At 35.2% G+C, this 20,504-nt stretch overlaps 1 protein-coding gene across 1 annotated transcript in view; it reads right to left on the reverse strand.

Annotated features, from left to right (window-relative positions):
- Positions 1 to 483: 483 nt before the first annotated feature.
- LOC148947964 (uncharacterized) overlaps positions 484 to 20,504 on the reverse strand; it is a 140,914-nt gene continuing 120,893 nt past the window's right edge. The window contains exons 6-8 of the mRNA XM_089096049.1: positions 7,395 to 7,565; positions 6,464 to 6,634; positions 484 to 3,800 (exon numbers count right to left, since the gene is read on the reverse strand). Of these exons, the coding sequence (XP_088952175.1) occupies positions 2,416 to 3,800; positions 6,464 to 6,634; positions 7,395 to 7,565 (1,727 nt within the window). The 3' untranslated portion in view covers positions 484 to 2,415. The remainder of the gene's footprint in view (positions 3,801 to 6,463; positions 6,635 to 7,394; positions 7,566 to 20,504) is intronic.

Below are 20,504 nucleotides of genomic sequence, written 5' to 3' on the forward strand. Positions count from 1 at the left end.
ACGAAAACTCAAGGGTCAACACAGCCTCCCAGGGCCCGAAGGCAGGCGTTGTAAGTTATGCCCTGGGGAAACGTATGGTTACTATGAAAAAGATGCTCGTAAGAATTTCAGAGAGGGAACATTTGATCTGATACTGAAAGCTTAAGTTCATTTTTTGAGAGTCAAAAGTGGTTAAAGGGCAATTGGCCCCCCCACGCCCCTTTTCCCCAACCGCGCATGCTAAAGATTTTGAGAAAATTATTAGGCTAACTACTGTTCAAAGGTCAGATAGCAAAACCTCATGTGTTGGTGCAACCCCCAGGACCCGGGGACAGGCCGGGTAAGTTATGCCCTGTAGCCTATATTTCTCTTATGAAAGGGATGATCGTATGAACTGCAGAGAGGACTCATTTGACTGGAAATTGAAAGTTCGAGTTTACTTTTTAATAGTCAAAAGGGACCCAAGGTCAACTAGCCCCCCCCCCCAAACACCTTCTTTTTCCAAACCCATCTTATGAATATTTTGAGATAGACATTTTGTTAAAAAAAATAGTTCAAAGGTTGGATCAGAAAAAATCCGATGTCAACACAACCCCCCAGGGCCCGGGAGAAGGCGTTCTAAGTCATGCCCTAATGGCAGGTATGGTTCTTATGAAAGGGATGCTTGTATAAACTTCATAGAGGGCTCATTTGATTGAAAATTGAAAGTTCTTTTTCACTTTTTAAGAGTCAAGAGATTTAAGGGCAACTAGCCCCCCCCCCCCACCTGTGCCCTTTTTTTCCCGGAACTAATAAATTAAACTGAATATTTGATATATAATGATATTAGTTGCTGAAAGCTCATCAGTTCAAAATTTTACTCTAATTATAATGTTTATTTTCAATATTAAGTACAAAAGAATACATTTGTAATAAAATTGGCTTTTAGTAAAGTGCCAATGACGCAGTAGGTTTTAGACTTTTACAGTGAGAGAAGGAGGCGATACCCAAACTCTTCTTTGTAGTGATTTTTGTTCGTTTTAAGCTTGATTTGCATATTCAACTTAAGGTACAATCGTTTTAAGGTTTATTTATTCATTTACATTAATATTTATTGTATGTTTATTTGCATTTATTATTTATTTAATTTCTGTTCGTTTTAAGTTTCATTTATACTTCAATAGCAAAATATTTTTTTTTCATTTTAAGCTTGATTTTCATATTCAATCTAACCACAACTCGCTTTAAGATCTATTTATTCATTTATATTATTACTTGTTGTATGTTTTTTCCTATGATTGTTTATTTAATTTCTGTTTGTTTTGGGTTTCATTTATTCTTTAATAGTAATTTCTGGTCGTTTTGAGCTTGAATTTTAACAGGTATTTGCATCTGCTGAGCTTAAGTTTGAAATGGCCTTTACTTTTCTTTAAAACTTATTTTTGGGAAATTTTTTTAATTAATCCATAAAAACCTTATATGTTCAGAATGGACAGCTTGCATAATTTACAACCCTTGCCCCAGATAATGGGGTTGTCAACCCAAAAGCATGACATTTTGTCTTTTCTACTATTTTTAACAAAACGTGTATCTCAAAATTTTAATTGGATGTAATTGAAAAGGGCATGGGAGGAGGGGGGATGGTTGCCCTCTAATCCCTTTAGACTTTTAATAAGGGCACTGAAACTTTTAATTTACATTAAAACCAGCTCCCTCCTCATATTTATGCAACTAATATTTCCATATGAAATACTTAAAAAAAGAAAATACATTGAGGCCTGATAGATACTTACTTAAGGCAACGCTTTTGCGTTGCCTCTAACTTAAACACGTTAGCAGAACTCTCTTCTAATGAACATCCAAATTATCCAGGAAGAGTATGGGGAGGATCTTTGTCTATGGATAATACAGCTCGTTTTTTCTATTCATTCCATATGCCATTTTAAAGCTTAAATTTAGACTTTCTAAGTTTTAATAGAAACTATTTTTTTTGGCTTTTATTTGACACTCAATAGGTTTTTTATTCTGAATGAATTATATCATAAACTGATAAATTATGTTTTACGTTAATTTTTTTTGCATATACATCACACATGAATGGATTTTTCATTCAATCAGTTTTTCGGTTTTGAGATGAAAAAGAACGAAAAGCAAATCTTTTTTCACATACTTGACATACAAAAAATTTCTCTGCTGTAGAATTTTTGGTTGTTCAATAAATCAGAACTAGAAAGGATTTTTTTGTCACATACTTGACACTCAAAAGGTTTTTCTCCTATGTGAATTCTTTGGTGTCTAGGTAACATAAAACAAGAAATGAAAATTTTTTCACATACTTAACACTTCAAAAGTTTCTCTCTAGTGTGCATTCCCTTGATGCTTAGATAAATTGCTGTTATCGGAAAAGCTTTTCTCATATACTTGACACAAAAAAGGTTTCTCTCCCGTGTGAGTCCTTCAGTGGTTGGATAAATCAGAACAAGAAATGGAACTTTTTTCACATACTTGACATTTAAAAGGTTTCTCTCCTGTACGAATAATACGGTGTTTAGATAAATCTGAATTAAAAACGAACTTTTTTTCACATAATTGATACACGAAAGGTTTGTCTCCTGTGTGAATTCTTTGGTGTCTAGATAACTGAAAACCAGAAATGAAACATTTTTCACATACTTGACACTTGAAAGGTTTCTCTCTAGTGTGAATTCTTTGGTGTCTAGATAAATGAGAATTAGTAATGAAACTTTTTTCACATACTTGACACTTGAAAGGTTTCTCTCCTGTATGAATTTTACAATGTTTAGATAAATCAGAAATAGAAATGAATTTTTTTTCACAAACTTGGCACTCGAAAGGTTTCTCTCCTGTGTGAATTCTGTGGTGGCTGGATAAATTGCTGCTATGGGAGAAGCTTTTCTCACATACTTGACAATTGAAAGGTTTCTCTCGCGTATGAATTCTTTGGTGGTCAGATAAATTGAAGCTACTGGAAAATCTTTTCTCACATACTTGACACATGAAAGGTTTCGTGTGAGTTCTTTGGTGTTTAGATAAATCAGAACTAGATATGAATTTTTTTTCACATACTTGACACTCATATGGTTTCTCTCCTGTGTGAATTTTTCGGTGTCTAGATAAACGAGAACTAGAAATGAAACTTTTTTCACATACTTGACACTTGAAAGGTTTCTCTCCCGTATGAGTTCTTCGGTGTGTAGATAAATGAGAACTAGAAATGAAACTTTTTTCACATACTTGACACTCATAAGGTTTCTCTCCTGTGTGAATTTTTCGGTGTCTAGATAAAAGAGAACTAGATATGAAACTTTTTTCACATACTTGACACTTGAAAGGTTTCTTTCCCGTATGACTTCTTTGGTGTATAGATAAATGATAACTAGAATTGAATTTTTTTCCACATGCTTGACACTCATAAGATTTTTTTCCTGTGTGAATTTTTCGGTGTCTAGATAAATGAGAACTAGAAATGAAGCTTTTTTCACATACTTGATTTTCGATAGGCTTCTCTTTCTTATGACTTCTTTGGTGTTTAGATAAAGCAGACTTAGAAGTGAAGCTTTTTTCAAATACTTGACACTCGAATGCTTTTTCCCTAAGGTGTATTCGTTGGTACTGAGATGTATTGGGTAAATTCAAGTTTTCATGGGCACCGTTTTCATCAAATAGATCCATGTCATCGGTCAGTTGGAGGTTCCTTTGCGCTCCGTGTTCACAGTCTACATTTGTTTCTTGTTTTAGAACCAGGGTAGTTAAACTAGGCATGGGTAATCCAATTTGTTGTTTGAGAAGATTATTGTCAAGCAATGACGTAACAGCAATATCTAGGATAAAGAAAAAATTTAGTGAAACTCAATAATTACTTTTAAATTTGATTATCAAAATTATACTTGATATTTGATTTAGCTTTCATAATATGTTCAAAATTATTCTCTAAAGACAAAGTCTTACCAAAGAATTTGATTCTTTTTTTATTAGGTTTTTTTCCAGGTCTAAAATTGCAGGAATTTCAACTGTTTTATTAATCACAAGCGAGATACATTAAGTGGAAAATATAAATATATACGCTGCTATTCTTTCTTGGTGCGCGGCAACCAGCTTATTGATCTATCAACAGCATACTTAACTTTGCGAATAAACTCTCAAAAGTGGTGATTTGATGAAGTGGTGAAATGTGTTGCAAAATTATATGTTGCATAGTCTATTATTGGGTTTTTCATCAATCTTCTAACTTACGATGAAGCTGCAAAAGGACGGTATGATTTTAATTACCATAATTCGCACCTCAGTGCGAAACAATATCCAGTGATGTATGTATAAATATATATATATATATATATATATATATATATATATATATATATATATATATATATATATATATATATATATATGTATATATTAAAATCAATTTATTGATTAAATTCATATATTTTGAATTAAAATCAAGTATTTTGCAGTAGGCATCAAGACATGGCTAATTGTGGACATGGCTTGATGGTGAAAGTGGTGAACGTGCATCAAGTATATTTTAATTAAAAAACTTGTTTTCTATTTAGGCAAATAAAAAGGATCAATAATTAAACAGATTAATTCAAATTGTCACATATTCAAAATCAATAGACATAATCGAGCGTCAATTGTACGTCTAATTATGGCGAGTAAATATGTCAAATAGAGAGTTCCAATTTCTTTTTTTTTATAAAATAGGAACCGACACCGTACAAAAAATATATCTTACTTTAGGTTCCAGTGTTTAAGGGACAAGGAAAACAACTGATTTGTTCGCTAATCCGAGAAATCTCTAATCTCTTTCCACAACATGTCTGATTTATCAGAACCTGGAAAAAAACTACACAGAAGATGTCTTTAACTTGTAGCGGTTAAAACCGTTATATTGTAACGTCATCGGTTAAAAAACCAGTGGACATTAACACAGAACCAGTCTCAAAAAACCTTTGAGGTTATCTGCCAAAAAGGCAAGATTAGCAATAAAAACGTGTTTTTAAATGTTCTTCTTTCATTTCAATGAATCGCCTTGTTTTACCTCATTTTACTTATTAGTCCTGGTTGAACTTCGTTGTTCGAACCCGCTGAGCCGTGAACAATCCGTCTTCGAACACGGGTTGTTCTCGTCTAGTGCATCAAGTGTTGTGCATCAGTGCATCTAGTGCATCAAACACGGGGTTGAGACTTCGAACCCGCTGAAACTAGACGAAAAATAGAAACTTCAAACTAGACAAAAACAACACCTGTTCGAACCCACTGAGCCTCAAAACACGGCTCTGGTGAAAGCACAGCGTTCACTAATTGATTTCAATTATTGCAAACTCAATCCAAAGAATAGGTTGACACCATTCAAATCTACGACTTGAAAACATGGCAATAATTTTTTTTGACTTCAGTGACTCAAAAACAACATTTAAAAAACATATTCTGGTTAGTTAATGATTTTGCTTATATTGATTTTTGATTAAATGTAAACAAAAGTTCTCAAATGAAAGTTAAAAGTGACTTTAAAACTTAAACGAACACAATATTCTGCGTATATGAAAACTCCACTCACTCTTTACATTAAAGCTTTAATGTGGTAAAAAAAAGACTTCTTCTTCAGTTCTTTTGTCCTTGTCTATCAGTCGGAGAAAAAAAAACGGAGAAAAAACCTGAACTTCAGCGTCAAGACTGGATATACCACAACAAGCATATTAAATATAAATCCGATTCGGCTGAAGTATTAGTCTTGCACTTTAATTTAGTTCTAAAACATCTATATTTGTTTTAATCTCATTTTGTACGCTATAGTATTCCCAGGATTAGCCTAGATACCAGAAGGGGAAACCCCCCAAACCTGACTGGAAAAATTTAACTTTTTGGAGAGGAATACTTCGAGTAAGGGATAACTTAATGGACTTGCTTTTCGAAATAAAATGCAACTAGCCATTTTCTACCATCCTATCTTGAATATGACCAAGGGGGGTCGCCTCTTAGTATACGCAAATATTCACATGCTATAGTTATTAATAAATATTCTATCATTTCATAGTTCCCATCAACATAACATACTTTTTTGGACATGTCCAATTCCAGTCTCTAAAACTATGCAAAGAAAAATCCTTCAAATATATTTAAGAAGGGTGAAGTTTGACACACCCCAAGAAACAAGAAGACAGTAAACAGGGTATATAAATATGAAGTGAGAAATGATTCTCCTATTTAAACTTAGTGAAAACAAAGCTCCAGGTGTCAAGCGTGAGAACTGTTATCAAATTTCTTTTTTACAGTTGCGGTTTCTAATAGCCCGAGTTGCTCTTTACATAAGATCAAAATTTACTTACGATGTTCATATTTCTTTTGTAAAGACGAAAGAGGGGCGAAATTAAATAAAAAAGGAGGCACAAATAGACCTTTTATTTTATTCGAACTCTTACGAATAAATTATTCTATTTTAAATGAGCAAATATAAAGCTCATGATATTTGAAAACATACCTTTTTCCTTGCTAGTATTAAACTCCACTTTGAGCGAGTCAAAATCAGGCTCGAGCTCTGCAGATGTGCCTGAGGAAAGAGTATAAGGGTTGCATTCATGTTTAGACAATAAAATTGGTTGCGTACATCTAAGAACCTTTTCATTATTGCTTGGGAGTATGTCTTCAAATTCTAAAAACAAAATTTATAGGACATGTTAGGGGCATGTTGAACTAACCAAAAGGCAAATTATACTTGCTACTGCTTCTAGTTCTATTGACACGAATTGCCACAGGTCTGATCCTTTCCAGAATTTAGAAGGCTACTCAATGGTCTAATCATTCAAAACAAGTATCAATGTTATATTTAACGAACTATAAGTAAGAAGTGACGCAGCTCAATAGTAACCAAACCTCTATGAAACCGAGTATTGATAACAATTGATACATCAAAAGAATTACATTTTGATGTTGATTCAAAATATGTAAAATTGATCAAATTTAATGTTACCAATCAAAATTACGAGTCTGAGAAAATTTTCCCATTTTTTGAAAAAGAGGGTAAACACCCACAAAACTTCAAGTGATCTTAATGAAAATCACGCCATCAGATTCAGCCTACCAGAGAACCCAACCGTAGAGGTTTCAAGCTCCTATGTACAAAAAATTTGGAATTTTGCTTATATGACACGGACAAGATAACAGGTTCGTGATTGTTTTAATGTTTTTTTTTGCAGGGGTGATCGTATCAAAACAGTGATCGTATAAGAATGGAAGAGGGTTCATTTGATCGAAATCAAAAGTACTTCTTTCGTAAAGATAATAGGGGAGGAGGGGGCAAAATTAAATGAGAATGGAGGTTAAAGTAGTCCTTTTATCTATCCAATCTTTTACGAATAAATTATTCCATTTTGGACGTGTAAATATAAAGCTGAGGACCTTTGGAAACGTACCATTGTCCTTGCTAGTATTAAATTCCACTTTGAGAGGGCCAAAATCAGATTCAAGCTCTGCAGATGTGCATGAAGAAAGAATAAAAGGGTCGCATTCATGTTTAGATAATAAAATTGGTGGCGTACATCTAAGAACCTTTTCAGTATTGCTTAGGAGTCTGTCTTCAATTTCTGCAAAAGAAATAAATTTATAGGCATGTTAGGGGGATGTTGAACTAACCGACAGGTACATTATACTTGCTACTGCTACTAGTTCTATTGAAACTAATTGCCACGAGTCTCACCCCTTTCAGAATTTAGAAGGCTAATCAATGGCCTAATCATTCAAAACAAGTATCAATGTTACATTTACGCAAAATTCCTTAAAGTTTTTCACCTAGGCCTGGTACATAGTGTAAAGAGATATATCTAATTGTCATTATCGATTCTGAAATAGTTTTCTCCAGTGTCTCTATTGAGAGACACTTTTGATTCCGCCTTGGTTCAACATGTGTAAGACAACCCGCACCATTTCGTTTTATTCGATAACACCTCCATTATTGCCCCTGTTAATGGTCTCATCCAAGTTTTCAGGGAGGCAGTTGAGATTAAAAAGTACATTCGCCGAAAGGTAGAGATACTGGAGAAACCTTTTTAAGCCCCAAATATAATGAACTAATTAATTTCGATCGTTTTTACTTAAATAAAAAAAAAATCATATTTTGCAACCTAACCTAATCTGTGATGATGTTTTACCTGGAAAGCGTTTAGCTTTTTAAAGTGCTATGTATAAATTAAAAAATTGAATTCCCATTCAGTACTGTATTTTTTTATTCAGTTACCCTTTCACCGTTACATGGAAAGGGTCGTCAAATCTTAGTTATGTTTTTTTTTAAGGTTTGAATTTTTTTATAGTATCCTTGGATTTTTATTAGTAATTTTTATGTTATTATCGTGCACTGAGGACGGTCAAGCGGAGGTCTGGACCGAAATATTTGCATTTTAGTCCACATTTTCCACTAGTTTGTATAATCCTCGTTTTTCTCTTTTTTGCTATTTTTTCGTTTTATCATGATTAGCCAGTGTGGTCTCAGAAATTATTTAGTGTCTCTTTGGTTTAAAATTGGTCCTTACATCCTTTTGGGAAGCTTCTTTGGTGGATTTTTTTTTTACTTAACATGATAAAGAAGTTTTGAATGGAAATCAGCTAATTATAATAACATATTTATCTAAATACCCTAGATAATTATCAAGGGTATCGTCATAACAAACTGCCAATTAAATTCTTATAAACCAACACAGTTTCAGCAAAGTTTAAGTTTCAATTATTGATTATATTAATATTCAGTTAATGATATTAACAGCAATGCTAATAGTAATGTAGAGGCATGGGAGTCTTGACTTATGAACAGAAAATACTTTCAGAACCAAAGACGGATTTGTCATAATATTTGTCAGAATATCATAGGCAGCGCACTAGCGCTGCCTAAGTAAAGAACGATGTGGACACAATATGTTTTTGTGTTTTTTCTCCATACCAGGGCACTTCGTATCAAAGGAGTTGTCTTAGAAACTTCAAAAAGGGCTCATTCGATTGAAAATGGGAGTGGCTAGTGCCCTCTTTAATAGTCAAGTGATTGAAGGGCAACTAGCCCCCCCCCCACCCATCATTCCCCCAAACACATCCAATCAAAATTTTGAGATAGCCATTTTGTTCAGCGTAGTTGATTTCCAGATAGAAAATATGTTTTTGAGGAGGACACTCCCCCACAACCCTCAGGGCAAGGGGTTTTAAGTTATGCCCTGGGGGCATATAAGGTTTTTAAAGAAAGTGTTGTCATAAAAACTTCAAAACAGGCTCATTCGAATGGAAATTCGAAGGGCTAGTACCCTTTTTAATAGTCAAAAGTGATTGGAGGGTAACTAGCCCACCCCACGCCCATGAGTCTCCCCAACCCATCGACTAACAAATTTGAGACAGAAACTTTGTTCAGTGTTGTTGATTTCTAAATATAAAATTTGGTTTTGATAAGGAAAATACCCCAACGCCCTCTGGGCAAGGGTTTTATGTTTTGTCGTGAGGGTCATGTAAGGTTTTTATAGAAGGTGTTGTCATAAAAACTTCAAAACAGGCTCATTCGATTGGAAATTCGAATGGCTAGCACTATTTTTAATAGCCAAAAGTGATTGGAGGGCAACTAGCCCCCCTCACGCCCATTATTCTCCCAAACACATCCAATCAAAATTTTGAGATAGCCATTTTGTTCAGCGTAGTTGATTTCCAGATAGAAAATGTTTTTTTGAGTAGGACACTCTCCCACAACCATCCGGGCAAGGTTTTTAAGTTTTGCCCTGGGGGCATATAAGGTTTTTATAGAAGGCGTTGTCTTATAAACTTCAAAACAGGCTCATTCGATTGAAAATTCAACGGGCTAGTACTCTTTTTAATAGTCGAAACTGATTGGATAGAAACTAGCCCTCCCCCATGTCCATCATTCCCCCAAACACATCCAATCAAAATTTTGAGATAACCATTTTGTTCAGCGTAGTTGATTTCCAAATAGAAAATATGTTTTTGAGGAGGACACTCCCCCACAACCCTCGGGGCAAGGGTTTTAAATTATGCCCTGGGGACATATAAGGTTTTTATAGAAGGCGTTGACGTAGAAACTTCAAAAGGGGCTCATTCAATTGGAAATTGAGAGTTCTAGTGCCCTTTTTAATTGTCAAAAGTGATTGGAGGGCAACTAGCCCCCCCCCACGCCCATTATTCTCCCAAACACATTCCAAAAAATTTCTGTGATTGCTATTTTGTTCATTGTAGTTGATATCCAGATAGACAATGTTTTTTTTATGAGGAGACTCTCCCACAGCCCTCAGAGATAAGGTTTTAAGTTATGCTCTGGGGGCAAATAAGGTTTTTTATAGAAGGCGTTGTCGTAGAAACTTCAAAAAAGACTCCTTAGATTGGAAATTCAAAGGGCTAGTGCCCTTTTTAATAGTCAAAAGTGATTGGAGGGCAAGTAGCCCCCCTCCCACACCGATCATTCCCCCCAACACATCCAATCAAAATTTTGAGATAGCTATTTTGTTCAGCGCAGTTGATTTCCAGATAGAAAATATGTTTTTGAGGAGGACACTCTCCCACAACCCTCAGGGCTAGGGTTTTAAGTTATGCCCTGGGGGTATATAAGGTTTTTAAAGAAGGCGTTGTCGTAGAAACTTCAAAAAAGACTCATTAGATTGGAAATTCAAAGGGCTAGTGCCCTTTTTAATAGTCGAAAGTCATTGGAGGGCAACTAGCCCTCCTCCGCACGCCCATCATTTTCCCAAACACATCAACTCAAAATTTTGAGACAGCTATTTTGTTCAGCGTAGTTGATTTCCAGATAGAAAATATGTTTTTGAGGAGGACACTCTCCCACAACCATCAGGGCAAGGGTTTTAAGTTATGCCCTGGGGGCAAACAAGGTTTTTATAGAAGGCGTTGTCGTAGAAACTTCAAAAAAGGCTCCTTTGATTGGAAATTCAAAGGGCTAGTCCCCTTTTTAATAGTCGAAAGTGATTGGAGGGCAACTAGCCCCCCTCCGCACGCCCATCATTTCCCCAAACACTTCCAATCAAAATTTTCAGATAGCCATTTTGCTCAGCGTAGTTGATTTCCAGATAGAAATTATGTTTTTGAGGAGGACACTCTCCCACAGCCCTCAGGGCAAGGGTTTTAAGTTATGCCCTGGGGGTATATAAGGTTTTTAAAGAAGGCATTGTCGTAGAAACTTCAAAAAAAGCTCATTCGACTGGAAATTCAAAGGGCTAGTGCCCTTTTTAATAGTCGAAAGTGATTGGGGGGCAACTAGCCCCCCCCCCAAACACATCCAATCAAAATTTTTAGATAGCAATTTTGTTCAGGGTAGTTTATTTCCAGATAGAAAATATTTTTTTGAGGAGGAAACTCCCGCACAACCCTCAGGGCAAGGTTTATAAGTTATGCCCTGGAGGCATATCAGGTTTTTATTGAATTCTTTGTCGTAGAAACTTGAAGAATGGCTCATTCGATTTGAAATTTGAGGAGATAGCACACTTTTTAATAGTCCAAAGTAATTGGTGGGCAACTCACCCCCCTCTCACACCAACTTTTTCCCCAAACACATCGAAGACTCATTTTGAGACAGCCGTTTTATTGAGCGTAGTTAATTTTCAGATAGAAAATATATTTTTGAGGCGTAAACTCCCCCACAACCCTCAGGGCAAGGATTATCCCTGGAAGCATCTAAGGTATTTATTGAAATCTTTGTCGTAAAATTTAAAAAAAGGCTCATTCGATTTGTAATTCAAAGCGATAGTACCCTTTTTAATAGTCAAAACTTATTTGTGGACAGCTAACCCCCCTCTCACGCCCACCTTTTCCCCAAACACATCCAATCCAAATTTTGAGATAGCCATTTTATTGAACGTAGTTGAGTTTTGGAAATTAGGTTTTTAAGGATGACAACCCCTTGCCCACATCCCTCAGTCCAAGGGTTGTAAGTTATGTCCTGGGTCATATACAGATTTTATCGAAAATGTCGTCATAGAAACTTTAAAAGAGCTTATTCAATTGGAAATTCAAAGGGCTATTGCATTTTTTAATAGTTGAAAATGATTGGCTAGCGACTAACGCCCATCTTACGCCCAACATTTTCTAAAACACATCCAATCAAACTTTTGCAGGCCAAAATATGAAGTCTTAAAAAATGAAAAGATTTAAAGTATAATTTTCCTTTTCTCTGGAAAGACTATTCCAATAAGAACGAAAAGTAAAGAGTTATAGAAACTTTTCCATAAGATAACTATTTCAACGCAAAGTAAATAACTACATTAAACCAAAAATTAGCAAAAATAAAATCAAATAATCTACCAAGCGTGAAAATATCATAAATCAGTATTGATAAATAAATGAAGCCCAAAACGAACAGAAATTACAATAATTAACCAAGTCAAACTCAAAATGAGCAGAAATTAACATAAGTTGGGCGCAAAATCCCTATGCCTTCCCAAGGCCAGAACAAAATTTGCACTTCACTGAAAGAAATACAAATAAATGTGCATTGTCAGTTTAATATAAATATACTGATAGTTAGTAATCAAAATGTCAGTATTATTTGATTTATTAAACTTATAAAAGTAAGAACATTTATATTTTTTTTCAGCAAGAACATTTTATAAGAACATTTTATATTTTAATTACAGGGAGTAGAGCGTTCCCCCTCCCTTCAAACCCTAGATCCATTAAAATTAGTAGAAAGTGTGCAAAATAAATAATTATAGCAACAAATAAACAATACTAATTAAAAAAAAAAACTTTCTTAAATTTACAATCACCAAGCAGTCTCCTATCAACTGTTGACTTATGAAGATACATGAGCCCTGCTTTGAAAAACGAACAATAGGATGGCCTGCATATAATTAGGAAATTCAGCTAGGAAAAAAACTAGGAATTGTTGCAAAGACTACATTACCTTCCTTAACAGCAGCAAGATCATATAGTTCAGTCAGGTCCATTTTCCAGCAATCATGATAAATTCACAGTTAGCTTTCCTGTTTGAAGTTTCCACTTATGGTACTAAATATATAGATTCTTAGACAGTTGGAACATCAGCTCTTGAAAGAATATAAAGAGTAAAAAGCCTAATTATCCTTACTGATTAGGAAAGCTCTAAAATCCTTTTATGGAATTTGAAAAGAACAATATGAACTTTTAAAAGTTTTGAATTGACAGTGAACTCTTTGAAAGATGGTAAATTGCTGATGAAACTAATACAATTGTTTAGCTATTTGTGTAAATGAAAATTTCAGCTACAAAACAATTAAAATAAATATAGACAATAAAACTAGTAGTAAACTATAAAGAAAAAAAAACAGTAATGAAAATGAGAAAACAAATTGTGATTGTTTTTAGCAGTTGAAAGTTTTAGCCAACTTTAACCGTTTTATTGTTGATGCAGCCAAAATATTTGTAACCATTAACAATTCAAAAGATGTTATATATACGCCACTTTGAAAAATTAGCAATAAGGAACTGGTAAAAAGACAGTAGGAACTTTGTCATCAATGTCAATAATATAAATCAATAATTAAGATATAAATAATAAAATAATAAGTTTTGACTTTAAGGAAATTTCGACTTAAATCAGAAGATATTCTGAGCATCTGGACTCTAAATCCTGGCGTTTATCTTCATTCTGGAAGAATGAAGATGAACGCAATCTATTAAGATAAACACAATCCCTGCAATATATGTTGTATATCAAAGAGGTATCCTGCTAAAAATACTCCTGTAATATTAGAGACCAGTACCAGCTTATTATTTAGGAACAGACTAAAGAGAGTGGGTGGTACGATGCATCCTTGGAGAACACGTTTAGGAGGTGGAAAACTCTCCATTAAGTTCTTTGCTAGCCTGTACATTGGTTCTTACCTTCTCATACAAACTCCTGATAACATTGATAATACCATAGACAATCTTGTCATAGACAACTATGTCATAGACAATCTTGCCTGATATGGTAGAAGGTTTGCTTGAAGTAGATGAACAGTTGGTATAGTTCTTTAAGAAACTCCAAATACTGTTCAATTATCTGTTTGATCACAAAGACTTGGTCTGTAGTGAATAGGCTCTGATGAAATCCAGCTTGATGCTCAAGTATCATATGCCTTGTTATGTTTCTTATGCAATCTAGGAGTATGTTCATGAAGATTTGAATGGGTTGCAGTAACTAATATAAGTCTGTAGTTGTCACAGCTAATTTAGTTCCTTTCTTGTGCATTGGGACTATGCCAGATGTTCACCAGAACTTCGGTAGTGTCTTGTTTAAGACACAACTGTTATTATTTGATGGTAAAGATTGGTGATGACATCATATTCTTCAATCAGCAGTTCTACTTGTATAGTGTCTATCCTAGGTTGTTTACTGGATTTGATGGATTTTAGAGACTTGAGGGTGGTTTCTCACTTCTTTGTGCTGGAAACTTCTGAAGGACTTCAAGATGGTTTTACTCTGAGATTTAGCTTTTCCTGAAAAAACTCTTTCTAATTGTTTTGGATTCCAGAACAAGTGGTAATTTTGCACCCATTTTAATCCAAGAGATCCAGGCACTTAATATCTACATAATCAGCTAGCTATAAAGAAAATTTAAGCATGAGGTTTGAGTTTCCCACCTCAGAAGTGATGAAATAATGATACTTTATTTTATTATGTCTTTAAATGCAAGGCAAGTTTTTTTTTGGTTTGGCATTTGAGTTATCTGAATCTATCATTGCTTTCTTGATCTTGCTTGTTTCTGAGAGTTCGTTTCTCATTCCGAATGTCAATGATCTCTTGGATAACCAATTACTTGCGTACTGTAGAATTACTGCAAAGTACAATCTTAGACGTCTCATATACAGCAATGCAACTTGGCAATACAAGTTGATCAATGTTAGTTGGGCAAATAATACCATTTATGCAGCAGGAATTACCAGGAAAGTCAAAACCATGTTAATTTTTTAACCAGTAGGAAACAAATTATCTCGAATGTATTGGTCGACTGTCCTCATTTTGAAAAAGATTAAATATTAAACCAAACCTGGTTTAGCTGAAGCAAAAAAAAATTAAATTCTTCACAGCAGTGAATAGTAAGTAAATAAAAATCCTAACCAATAACGAAAGCATAAGAACCTAAATAGTATATCAAACAGTTCGTGGTAACGAACTGTAAGTAAGGAGCGACCCGGCTCAATGGTAACCGAAACTCTAAAAAACGGGATTTTGATACCAATAGATACATCAAAAGATCAGATTTTAGTTCTAATTTCAAATATATAAGTTTCATTAAGTTTAATCTTACCCATCAAAAGTTACGTGCCTGAAAAATTTTGGCTGATTTTCGAAAAAAGGGGGAAAGACCCCCTAAAAGTTATAGAACCTCAATGAAAATTCCAACATGAGATTCAGCGTATCAGAGAACCCGGACGGAAAATTTCCAAGCACACATCTGCAAAACGGTGTAATTTTACTATTTTCGCCATAAGAAATATCCTGGATGCGTGTTTATTTGTTTGTTTGTTTGTTTTTTTTTCCCCAGGGGTGATAGTATCGACCAAATGTTCCTAACGTATCGTGGGAGGACTCATTGGAACGGAGATTAAAAGTTCTAGTGCCCTTTTTAAGTGACCAAAAAAAATGGAGGGCAACGAGGCCCCCTCCCACTCTCATTTTTTTCCCAAAGTCACCCGATCAAAATTTTGAGATAGCCATTTTGTTCAGCATGGTCGAAAATATGATAAAAATGTCTTTTAGGATGACTTGATCCCCCAAAGTCCCCAGGGGGAGGGCTGAAAGTTATGAACTTTACTCAATGTTAACATATAGTATTGGTTATTGGGAAGTATACAGACTTTTTCAGAGGAGATTTGTTCTGGTAGGTGGGGGAAGGAGAGGGTCGGGGGCTATATGGATGGATCTTTCCATGTAGGAAGTTTTCATGGGGGAAGGGACATTGCTATGAAGGGGGCGCCGGATTTCCCAGCATTATTAAAGAAAAAGATCAGGAATTAAAAAAAAAAAAACAAGTTTTTCAACTGATCAACTGATTGTGATTAAGAGGTCATTTTTAAAGAACTGGAAAAAAAAATTCGAACTATAGTTTAAAGAGCAGGGTATTGACTAGGGGGCGAACCCCCTAATATACGTGTTAAAAATTTATGAATATAGAAGTTCGTTACGTAAGTTAATTCTAAGTTACGTATATTTATTACTAATAAAAACGTTCGTAAATAAAATTAAACAAGTTTCGAGAAAGCCATTTAACCAAATATAATATGCAAATTTTGTTTTAATTATTCATGTACGGTGAGCCAAAATCAAAACCTGCATTAATTCAAAAACGTTCAAAAATTAAATAAAAAAAACAAGTTTTTTTAACTGAAAGTAAGGAACGACGTTAAAACTTAAAACGAACAGAAATTATTCCGTATATGAAGGGGCTGTCCCCTCCTCAACGCCTCGCTCTTTACGCTAAAGTTTGACTTTCTCACAACTCTATTTTTTTAAACAATAAAAAAACTTTAGCGTAAAGAGCGAGGCGTTGAGGAGGGGACAGCCCCCTTCATATACGGAATAATTTCTGTTCGTTTTAAGTTTTAACGTCGTTCCTTACTTTCAGTTAAAAAAACTTGTTTTTTTTATTTAATTAAATAAAAGAATTAGGCTTTTAGGGTGATTCCAAATATGTATTTGTTTTGAGTTAATATTCATAGTTATAATAAAATTTTCTTAGTTATAGAAAAAGAAGGAAAATAACAAATGCTGTTACATTAGCCAACAAGAATATGCTGTTAAGTTTAGCATGCACGAACCACTATCTGAAGCCACTATAATCAGAAATATTTGATTTCGTATTTCCCCCAGAACAGATCCATGTTTTTTTTTTTTTTTTTATTTATTTATTGTATTGATCTAGTTGTCCGCTTTGATAAAACTTAAATGATTCATCAAATAAATTGGTTTTGGTATTCAAAATTGAATTAAAAATATCAACATTACTCAGTAACATTCAACACTTACAGCCTTTCTCCATATGGCCCAGTACTAGAAATGCGTATTTGTTAGTTTTAATCTTAGTTTCAACGCTTTACTTTGAACAAACTACTATGAAAAAGCATCACTTTTTTTTATAAATACACAATGTGAAGGCATTAAACATATTGGTCTTTGATAACAAAGCTCAAAAAAAGGTTCGTCTCTAAGCTTTGATACCCATCAAAAACCAGAGAGAGAGCATTGAAATATTGACAGTTTTTTCTGTGTTAGCAGAAGTATTATGTTCATAAAATTATATTGTTTCATGAAATGCAATTAAACTAATAAGCTGATTTTTCGACTAGAAGTAAGGAGCAACTAAAACACTTACAACAAAGGGAAATTATTCCGTAAGTAAGGGGTACTGTCCCTCCTCAACTCCTCACCTATTAAGCCAAAGTTTTTAGTTTTTTTTTCAAATCAATGACCCTTGTGCTTCAGCAAGATGCCCTTAAAGGCAAGGGAAATAAGGCAAACTTTAGAGAAATTTAAGAGTTTTTACAAATTATGTCAAGGCCAAACCAAAATATAAAGTGGAACACTGGCTCCTTAAAGGCCTGGTGTATTGCTGTTTATATGTAATATGAATAACTGTAAATTTATTAGTAATGCCTCGCTTTTTCACTTTTTCGGCTTAACAATGAAAATTTTAATTGCAATTTAAATTTTAGACAAAATTTGAATATACTTTAAAATTTACAATGAATAAGATTTTATTTAATAAGTCCTTGTTATTATTTCTACTACAAAATTTCGGGTGGACAAAGAGGGGTATTATTGTTCATTTGGATGGAAGTCCTGTGGGACTTTTGATCTTCTAAGGGGCTGAAGCAACCCTAACCTCTAAATTAGGATTCTCTTATTGATAAATACATCATTTACCGTATATATGTTTAAATATATTGAAATATTCTGTCTAAATAGAAAAAGAAAAATATTTCCCTTTAAAATTGCTGAAAACAAGATTCTTCATAGCGTTTACCATCCCTGCCAAAAAAAATTCTGGCAGGGCTCATGATAGCCTTTCTTTCCTTTACTACCTCTATGCCAGTAGAGCTAGGCATGGGAAAGAAATATCTTAATTAATTCCTATTTCAACATTTACCTGAATGCTCATGAACAGTTAGCAGTTTTGGCATTAAAATCTACTTTTTACACCTTTAGCTCCCGGCCCCACCTACACAATGACTCAACACCGCCCCTTCAAGATAGTTTAAATGCAATTACACATCACCAAACATAATTTCAAAAAAAATGAAGTAAATTAACTTTGTTAAATCCAGTACTGCTACCATGTGGCATTACTTCCTCTGCAACTCATAAACTACAGGTAATTGATACTTTTAATCAATTAGAATCTTAAAATTTTACATGGATTGCAAATTGGTCCTCTTTGGGGCAAAATTGTAGTTAGGTGCCATAAAATGGCAGAAAATAACACGTTACCATGGCAAAATCTTTATACTTACATATAAAGAAACTAATTGTTCAAATGAGCTCTCTTCTTGGTTTATAGACCTTCAGTTTGACACAATCACCCTGGGAAAAACAACAAATAGACATGCATCTTTCTTCTGGAAATAAATGCAAAACTATTATATATGCAAAACTGTTATAGTGGACAGTCATTGATATAACCGTTATAAAATCAAAACATGGTATCTGTGCAGGCAGGGTGAGTTTAGAGTATGAGTCCTTGGAAATGTAAAGATCTTACCAAAACCCCACTTTAAGGGCCTCTTAATGTCTTGGAAATCTGTTGATCAAGGGCAGATAAATGAAGCTTAAAGAAATGAAATCATAGCCAAAACTATCCCCTTTGCAGCTATTTTAAGTTCCTAACTCTACTCCTTCTGTAGCCTAATATAAGGCTTAGGAAACTGCAAGTAGAGATGCCTCATGAGCTCGTGACAGGAGTCCATATATGGGCATAGCCTCCCTAGGGAGAATGATTGCGTAATCGGTCAATGACCTCTTTCTCCAGGTGTGTTTTTGGCACGCTCTTAGCGAATGTCAAGGTCAATGTTGTTATTGTTTCCGAGGCAAAATGCCAAGGTCAATGTTGTTGTTGTTTCCGAGGCAAAATGCCAAGGTCAATGTTGTTGTTGTTTTGAACAGAGTCATTAGAGAGAACACGTGGTTGATGGGGTCAATGTTGTTGTCGTTCGAAGCAAAGTTAATGACACTTCCTTCATGTTCGAGGCAGATGTTATGATCCAGAAATAGTATTTGTTATTGTTATTCGAGCCAGATGTTATGAGGTTCCGGGAAACAGTTAATTAATGTCTGACAGATAACGTCAAGTTAATTAATGTCTTTGGATTTCGAACGGAAATGTTTCCGAGAAACAGTTAGATCACACATGATGTCATGATTGTTTGAATTGTCTCCGGCGCGAAGTTTATTAATGTCTGGAGTTCTTCCAGAAGAATCGTTTCCGAGCAAACGTTTTGATCTTAGCGCGCGAAAAGGTTTCCAAATAATTGAAATAAGCCAGCGCAGGGATGCCAAACAAAAGGAACACGCTGAATTACGTTTAGGGATTATTTGGGCGAAACTGTTTTAGACAGGTTATGGAATTATTTCGGCGAAACATTTAGAGACATTTTAAAAGATGATTTATGAAGAGATTTTAGAAGAGAATTTGAGGGTGAAACTCAGTGGTCGTTATAATACACAAGTTTCATTTGAACAGTGTTGTGAGGTCCTCTAACCCAACCCCAAAGGGTTCCAATCCTCCTACCCCAACCCCGAAGGAAGCGCTCGGTCCTCAAAGGTCCCCCCAAGCTCCCAAAGAGCCCCCGCCCCCAAACGCCCACCGCCGACCCGCAAAGGCCCGCCCCTGGTCCGCAAGGGCCCACCAGCCCCCCAAAGGTCCGCCGGACCCCAAACGCTCTCCTCAGACCCCCAAAGGCCCTCCACTGGTCCTCAAATGTCCCCCGGGCTCCCAAAGGGCCAACCGGCCCCCAAGGGCCCCCCGGGCCCCCAAAGGTCCTCCCCCGGTCCCCAAAGGTCCACTGGGCACCCAAAGGCCCACCCCCGGCCCCCAAAGGTCCACCGGACTCCCAAAAAGACCACTCAATCCTCAAGGGCCCCCGGATCCCCAAACGTCCTCCCTGGGCCCCAAAGGTCCTCCCCCGGTCCCCATACATGCACACAAAAACTTACACACACACAAAAACTTACACACACACACACACAAAAAACTTACACACACACACGAAAACTTACACACAAACACACAAAAACTAACAAACACACGCAAAAACTAACACACACACACAAACAAAATTACACACACACACAAAGACAAAAACTTACACATTAACACGAAAAGATACATGCACATAAAAACTTACATGCACACAAAAACTTACACACACACACACACACACAAAACATACAAACACGCACACGAAAACACACACACACACACCAAAACTAAAAAACAAAAAAAAACTTACACACACACACACACACACACAAAAACACACACACACACACACACACACACACACAAAAACTTACACAT

This window comes from Artemia sp. Qi Xiang Cuo, chromosome 10 (assembly GCF_049724085.1).
Source record: "Artemia sp. Qi Xiang Cuo chromosome 10, ASM4972408v1, whole genome shotgun sequence".
Lineage (NCBI taxonomy): Eukaryota > Metazoa > Arthropoda > Branchiopoda > Anostraca > Artemiidae > Artemia > Artemia sp. Qi Xiang Cuo.